The 8,318-nt window shown below is 38.5% G+C and overlaps 1 protein-coding gene across 1 annotated transcript; it reads left to right on the forward strand.

Annotated features, from left to right (window-relative positions):
• Positions 1-2,019: 2,019 nt before the first annotated feature.
• Positions 2,020-3,595, forward strand: LOC137089674 (apolipoprotein D-like). Its single transcript, XM_067453242.1, has 5 exons — positions 2,020-2,036; positions 2,139-2,273; positions 2,630-2,748; positions 2,870-2,958; positions 3,051-3,595. The coding sequence occupies exons 2-5, from the start codon at positions 2,154-2,156 to the stop codon at positions 3,290-3,292; spliced, it is 570 nt and encodes a 189-aa protein (XP_067309343.1). The 5' UTR covers positions 2,020-2,036; positions 2,139-2,153; the 3' UTR covers positions 3,293-3,595.
• The last annotated feature ends 4,723 nt before the right edge of the window (positions 3,596-8,318 follow it).

Genomic DNA, 8,318 nt, shown 5'->3' on the forward strand with positions numbered 1-8,318 from the left:
ATTCTCTGGGCCGAGGCTCATTTAAGGACAATCCAAATTGTTATCAGTGCTCAGTTCAGAAGCCTGCTTCTCTGATGGTATGGGGTTGCATGAGTGTGTGTGGCATGGGCAGCTTACATATCTGGAAAGGCACCATCAATGCTGAAAGGTATATCCAAGTTGTAGAACAACATATGCTCCCATCCAGACATCGTCTCTTTTAGGGAAGACCTTGCATTTTTCAACACGACAACGCCAGACCACATACTGCATCAATTACAACATCATGGCTCCGTAGAAGTCTGGGTATTTAAATGGCCAGCCTGCAGTACCAATCTTTCATCCATAGAAAACATTTGGCGCATCACAAAGAGGAAGATGCGACAAAGAAGACCTAAGACAGTTGAGCAACTAGAAGCCTGTATTAGACAAGAATGGGACAATCTCAGTTCCCAGACGTTTTTATTTATTAGTTGTGGTCTAAGACGTGCAAAAAGAAGACGGGATGCCACACAGTGTTAAACATGGCCTTGTCCCAACTTTTTTGAGATGTGTTGATGCCATGAATTTTAAAATCAACTTATTTTCCACTTAAAATTATGCATTTTCTCAGTTTAAACGTTTGATATGTCATCTATGTTGTTTTCTGAATAAAATACTGAAATTTGAAACTTCCACATCACTGCATTCTGTCTGATCAGAAACTCTTCACTGTCAAAATCAAGCCGTGACACTTCATTGTGGCTTTTATTTATTTCTGAATCAATTCTTAACTGACCATTTTTAAAACTAATATTTAGTTTCTACTGATATGTTGTGTGGGACTTAAGCATTGATTAAACTGAGGAATTTTCTTTTGTTCCTCTTCTCAGGGTCCTGTATGTTACTATTATAGCCACTCATTGGGCCCATTAAGAGTGGGGGGAAGGGGAAAGCAAGCACATGAACTCCCTTTCTTAAATTTTATAAAAACCGCCACGTGTATCCCCCCCCCCCCCCCCCCATGTGTCTTTACATGAGGAAAGTATCCTCACGTGTGTTCTGCATGTTGCAGGTGTTTGTGAGAAATCAAACAAGTGTGATAAGAACATATAGTGAAGGATTCACGTGTGGTTTAACCTCCAGTTCAGGACACAGCTTTTATAACAAAAGGATGAATGGAAAAATATTGTATAACTTCTTGGCTGTTATGAGAAGCACTCAAAAACGAAACAAAAATGAAATGCAGGGTTTATTTATTTATTTGTTTAATGGGTAACACACTAAACCAAGTTTTTATTTTTTTAAACCTCCATGGGCACCTAAAAGTTATCAGACTTGAAAGCAAAGTGCTTTGTCATAAACCAACTTAAGTGAATTGTGAAACTAAAGCTGTAGCATAATGGTTGGAGGGTCGGACTTGCAACCCAAAGGATGTGAGTTAAAATCTCAGTACTGGTTGGAAATGTAAGTGCGGAAGTGAATGACCAGTCCTCTCTTCACTCTCATTAACTACAACGGAGGTGCCCTTGAGCAAGGAATGTAACCCCCAAATGCTCATTGTGTGCTCAATACTTATGGCTGTGTGTGTGCATTTGGATGGGTGAAATGCAGAGCACAATTCCGAGTACGGAACACCATACTCGGCTAAATGTCATGTCACTGTCACTAAAGTGTGATGGATTCAGGTAGTTTCTTGAAATGAGAAATTGCCTTTTAAATCAGCTTTTTGATTGTCTTAAGCTTAAAATGAAAGAAAAAATGAAAAAAAGCACATGGATTCTTGGCACATGGAGGAAACCTTTTGAGTTTGTTTGTTTGATTGTTGTTTCAAAGATGTGGACAGCTACCCGTGACTCGTTCATCACCTTCTTCTCAGAAGGTCATCTCAAGGAGAATTTACTTAATCTTCACATCTGTTTGAGCAGATGCTCAGGTTCCCCAAACCTGCTCGAATTACGTTTTTTTAGTTGAGGGAGGAGTTAGTGATATAACAAATAGATGTAACGGTCTATATATACCAAACTTTGTCACTGTTCTTTACCTTAATCATAAGTTCCACTCTTGAAAAAAAACAGGTAAGGTGATGCTTTACTAGCAAACTATCAAACCTTTAATTCACATTTTCTTGTTACGCTGTGACTGTTATGCTTATCGTTATGAGTGTTTGTTTTTTTCAGGTTCAAACTGAAAGAATGCAGGCTCTTCAGGTTCTGTCTCTGACTTTGCTGTCTGTGCTGGCGGTCAGCGCTCAATCCATCAGCTCTGGAAAATGTCCACAGCCTCCTGTTCAGCAAAACTTTGATCCTACTAGGGTAAACTTTTGCTTATACACTGTAAAATAAAAAATAATTTTCATTAAAAAGTTATTTGATGAGTTAAAGTAATGTAAAACATGATTTGCCATGACTTACTGATCGTATAAGTTTTTACAGTGTAAATGTTTCTTAATCTTTATATTTATTTAAGTTTCATGCTACATTCATTATGAACCACTTTATCATTATAAATTCAAGAGGAACATAAATAAATCCCATATTGATAATAAAACTTAATGCAAAAATAGTAGAATAGTATTTGTTCTAATTAAATTTCAGTTTCAGCTACAAAATGACCTATATGATCACAGGAAAATATCCTTATGCATAACTTCTTTTTTTTATTTTTGAAGTACATGGGCAGATGGCACGAGATCTTGAAGATTCCAGCCCCGTTCCAGGTAGGAGACTGCTGCCAGGCCACTTACACTCTGAGTGACGGCATTGTCCTGGTTCGAAATGAGGAGCTTCTGTAAGTAAATAAAATAACATAAAATTACAAATAAAATATAATTTTGATATTCATAATAGTTTTGCACTTTCTTCTGGAATGGCTTAAATGAACCTAATATCTTTTCTCTGCACATCTTCAGTGCTAATGGCACTCTCAGCTTCATTGAGGGAACTGCCAAGATTGTAGATGCATCAGAGCCTGCCAAACTTGAAGTCAGCTTCTTTGAAAGTAAGTCTGAACAAATCATTCTTTTCACCTGGTTTATTTGATTTTATGTGTGAATCTTTGATTTGAGTTATTCACAATATGTTCTCTTTTAGATGCTCCTCCTGGCCCCTACTGGGTGCTGGCTACTGATTATGACGACTACACCCTGATTTACTCGTGCTCTGATTTCGCCGGTCTCTTTCACGCTGAGTATTCCTGGATCATGAGCAGAACCCGCACACTTCCCAAGGAGACCGTCTCTGAGCTGTTAGACATCCTCAAATCTCATGACATTAACACTGATGTTTTTACAGAGACGGACCAGACACCGGAGCGGTGCAGCGGCATGCCTTAATACAGCTGCCTTATAAAATGTGCTACTGTGAGATGTGTTGTGGTCTAATAACGTTTTCTTTAAAGACATTACATTTGTTTTGTTAGTTGTTTTACATAATATTCCCACAACATATTCTTAATCAGTGGTCTATGGCATGACAATGTGAATAAATCTGTTCTGAACTGTAGGTCGCAATGTAAACTAAAGCTTTTAGTTTGATCCTATTTATGCATTGCTGATGTACTTTACTTTCTTCTTGTTGTCTATAGATAATATCCACTGTGTCCACTTTGGATCAGTCTTTAAATAAAGCACAAAATATCAAAATGCTGCCTTTTGTCATTTGTTTGTTTAGGCCATGTCAGATATAGGGTTGTGAAAAGAGTCTTGGCATATGCTTTGTATAATCACCACCAGTTATTTTGTAGTACAAAGTTTGCTTTTTGATCAAAACAATACACAATAAGGTAATAGATATGCCTCTTAAATGGCATTATAAAGTTAACCAATATAGCTATTGAGGAATCTTTGGAGGCTACTCTTGCAAAACATGCACTCTACAGTTTTGCCAATAAGTAATTTAATGATGACATGACATTAATAATTTGAAAAAATATGTGTTACTGAAGAGAAACAATGAAATACTCTCAAAGAAATGCTCTCAAAGGTAAAATAAACTTTAGTCTTAAAGCAAATTTATAGTTTTAACTTATGTTAAAGGGGTGATGAATTGAGAAATCAACTTTCCCTTGAGCCTTTGATATATAAAGGTCATGGTAATATAAGAATATCCTGTAAGTTTCAGGCCTGAAAACTTCCTTATTAGTAAAAGTAAACCTTTTATAGACACCAGGCCCAGAAAACAAGGCTCTAAAATCAATGATCTATTAAAGGTGAAACCGCCTCTGTAGCCTCACCCACTGATTCGTGGAGCTACACTGATCACATTACCGAGCAATAATGATGCGAAGATAGCAAGATAATAATTTGTAAACAATACACAGGTCGACACTGGATTTGCAGACATATTGAGATTAAAACATAATGCTGTGCCTTCTATATTGGATCCGACATGAATGGAGCAGCACACTCATGTGAGTAAAACGTGTCTTTTTGATATGTGATGTTTTGGACCATGGCTCGCAAAGCCCAACGTCCCAGGACTATCTGTTTTCCAGACCAAAACATAAGCACGTTGGCGGGCCGGTGAATCTTAAACTGTGAAATAACATTCATTTCTTGATCTGCGTTGATAATGTTCTCTCTCTTGACTTGATATTTGAAGAGCACACACTTATATTCGCCCGGGCCAAGTAATAAAAAAAGAAATCATTGTGTTTGTTTTATAAATACAATTTGAGAGCCCTGTCAGATAATTATTCCAATTGCCGCTTTCAAAACAATATCTCCCGTAAAATGACAAGAAGCTCATTAAATATGCAAATCTTCTCCAATCGTAGCCATGGGCGTTTACTTCTAAGTCTCCAGTGTGGCACGCCCATCAAAACCCAGCGCTCTGGAGAGAGCCTCAAAACCACTGTATGAAAATAGATTATTATTACTTATTCATTATGATGTTTTTGAATGTAAAAACCAAACAAACATCATTAGCTGACCAGCTGACCTCAGACAACAGTATATACACTCACCTAAAGGTTTATTAGGAACACCATACTAATACTGTGTTTGACCCCCTTTCGCCTTTAGAACTGCCTTAATTCTATGTGGCATTGATTCAACAAGGTGCTGAAATCATTCTTTATAAATGTTGACCCGTATTGATTGGATAGCATCTTGCAGTTGATGGAGATTTGTGGGATGCACATCCAGAGCACAAAGCTCCCGTTCCACCACATCCCAAAGATGCTCTATTGGGCTAAGATCAGGTGAATGTGGGGGCCATTTTAGTACAGTCAACTCATTGTCATGTTCAAGAAAACAATTTGAAATTATTTGAGCTTTGTGACATGGTGCATTATCCTGCTGGAAGTAGCCATCAGAGGATGGGTACATGGTGGTTATAAAGGGATGGACATGGTCAGAAACAATGCTCAGGTTGGCGGTGGCATTTAAACGATGCCTAATTGGCAGTAAGGGGCCTAAAGTGTGCAAAGAAAACATCCCCCACACCATTACACCACCACCAGCCTGCACAATGGTAACTGGGCATGATGGATCCATGTTCTCATTCTGTTTACGCCAAATTCTGACTCTACCATCTGAATGTCTCAACAAAAATCAAGACTCATCAGACCAGGCAACATTTTTTCAGTCTTCAACTGTCCAGTTTGGGTGAGCTTGTGGAAATTGTAGCCTCTTTTTCCTATTTGTAGTGGAGATGTGTGGTAAATGGTTGGGTCTTCTGCTGTTGTATCCCATCTGCATCAAGGTTGTGCGTGTTGTGGCTTCACAAATGCTTTGCTGCATACCTTGGTTGCAACAAGTGGTTATTTCAGTCAAAGTTGCTCTTCTATCAGCTTGAATCAGTCTGCCCATTCTCCCACAGGACTGCCGCATTCTGGATGTTTTTCCCTTTTCACACCATTCTTTGTAAACCCTAGAAATGATTGTGTGTGAAAATCCCAGTAACTGAGCAGATTGTGAAATACTCAGACTGGCCCGTCTGGCACCAACAACCATGCCATGCTCAAAATTGCTTAAATCACCTTACTTTCCCATTCTGACATTCAGTTTGGAGTTCAGGAGATTGTCTTGACCAGTACCACAGCCCTAAATGCATTGAAGCAACGGCCATGTGATTGGTTGATTAGATAATTGCATTCATGAGAAATTGAACAGGTGTTCCTAATAATCCTTTAGGTGAGTAAATATATATATATATACAACCCCAAATCAGAAAAAGTTGGGACAGTATGGAATGTGCAAATAAATAAAAAAGAAGTGATTTCTAAAATTACTTTGACTTGTATTTCATTGCAAACAATATGAACACAAAATGTTTCACGTTTTGTCTGGTCAACTTCATGTCATTTGTAAATATGCATCTTTTCCTGTCATTCAGACCTGCAACACATTTCAAAAAAAGTTGGGACAGTAAAGCATTTACCACTTTGTAATGTTGCCATTCCTTTTCACAACACTTAAAAGACGTTTAGGGACTGTAGACACCAAGTGATGAAGTGTTTCAGGTGTAATTTTGTCCCATTCTTCCTGCAAACAAGTCTTAAGGTTGGCAACAGTATGGGGTCTTCGTTGTTGCATTTTGCGCTTCAAAATGTGCCACACATTCTCTATTGGAGACAGGTCGGGACTGCAGGCAGGCCAGTCAAGTACCCCCTTCCTCCGCAGCCAGGACTTTGTAATGTGTGCAGAATGTACACAGAATGCATGGACGTCCGTGGAAAAGATATCTTCTTGAAGGCAGCATATTATGCTTCAAAATCTCTATGTACTTTTCAGCATTAATGGTGCCCTTCACAGAAGTGCAAGTTACCATTGCCAAGGGCACTGACACAACCCCATACCATGACAGACCCTGGCTTTTGGACTTGTTGCCGGTAACAGTCTGGATGATCCTTTTCTTCTTTGGTCCGGAGCACACAGCGTCCATTCCTCCCAAAAAATACCTGAAATACTGATTCATCTGACCACAGTACACATTTCCACTGTGTGATGGTCCATCCCAGATGCCTCCGAGCCCAGAGAAGTCGACAGCGCTTCTGGACACTGTTAACATAAGGCTTCCTTTTGGCACAGTACAGTTTTAACTGTTATTTGTGGATGTAACTACGTATTGTGGTACTTGACAAAGGTTTGCCAAAGTAGTCCTGAGCCCATGTGGTGATATCGCTTATAGATGAATGACGATTCTTGATGCAGTGCCGCCTGAGGGATCGGAGATCACGGTTGTTCAGCTTAGGCTTGCAGGCCTTGTCCTTTACGCACTGAAATTCCTCCAGATTCCTTGAATCTTGTAATTATGTTATGCACTGTTGAATGTGAAATATCCAAATCTCTTCCTATCTTTCTTTGAGGAACATTGTTTTTAAACATTTCAATAATTTTCTCACGTATTTGTTGGCAAACTGGCGATCCTCGGCCCATCTTTGCTCCTAAAGGATTAGATCTTTCTTGGATGTTGCTTTTGTACCAAATCATAATTTCAATCACCTGTTGACATCATGATCATTATTTAACCCTTTTACCTCATTACTAACCCTAAATTGCTCCTGTCCCAACTTTTTTTGAAATGTGTTGCAGGTCTGAATGACAGGAAAGGATGCATATTTACAAATGACATGAAGTTGACCAGACAAAACATGAAATATTTTGTGTTCATATTGTCTGCAATTAAATACAAGTCAAAGTAAATTTAGAAATAACTACTTTCTTGTTTTATTTGCATTTTCCAAACTGTCCCAACTTTTTCTGATTTGGGGTTGTATATTTTTATATATATATATATATATATATATATATATATATATATATATATATATATATATATATATATATATATATATATACTAAAAGAAAAGTTTAACATATTTGCAAATCAAACCAATCCTCTAAATTATCACTATTCTGGTCAGATGATTTATATCTCTTCATGATTTGTCTGAGTAGTGCAGCTGTGAAATTGATCAGCTAGCGATGGATAGTGCTTTGCCTTGGAACATCAACATATAATAGATTTCAAGTGGGATGAAGTGATAGACTGGAGTCAGGAGGAGAATCTCGGTCCAGAGAGAAGAGTTCAGGAGCAGAAGAGCTTTAAAAGGCTGAGCCACTGTCCTGCCATGCGCATTGTGAATGGACAAGTGCTGTGGCTGCCACCAATTGCAAAAATGATTGGGTCATTTCTCTTTAGCGGTGGTGATTTCATGCCTAATGAAAGCTCTTCCCAAACTACTGTTTTTTTCCTGGGATGAGGATGTTGACTGGAGTACATGGGATGATGGCTCTAGGAGCCAATCGAGTCGACTATGCTGGAAAACTAGAGAGCCAGTCAGATGTGATGTGTCCATGACGTAAGCTCTGCTATAACAGTGAAGCCTGCTATGAACACTGGGACGAGTGGGAT

Source organism: Pseudorasbora parva, chromosome 9, assembly GCF_024679245.1.
Source record: "Pseudorasbora parva isolate DD20220531a chromosome 9, ASM2467924v1, whole genome shotgun sequence".
Taxonomy (NCBI): Eukaryota; Metazoa; Chordata; class Actinopteri; order Cypriniformes; family Gobionidae; genus Pseudorasbora; species Pseudorasbora parva.

Excerpts from the sequence above, each read along its gene's own strand:
- LOC137089674 (XM_067453242.1), top strand. The coding sequence starts at position 2,154 with ATGCAGGCTCTTCAGGTTCTGTCTCTGACTTTGCTGTCTGTGCTGGCG. Across the intron at positions 2,749-2,869 it reads GTTCGAAATGAGGAGCTTCT|TGCTAATGGCACTCTCAGCT; the intron begins GTAAGTAAATAA and ends GCACATCTTCAG. Across the intron at positions 2,959-3,050 it reads TGAAGTCAGCTTCTTTGAAA|ATGCTCCTCCTGGCCCCTAC; the intron begins GTAAGTCTGAAC and ends GTTCTCTTTTAG.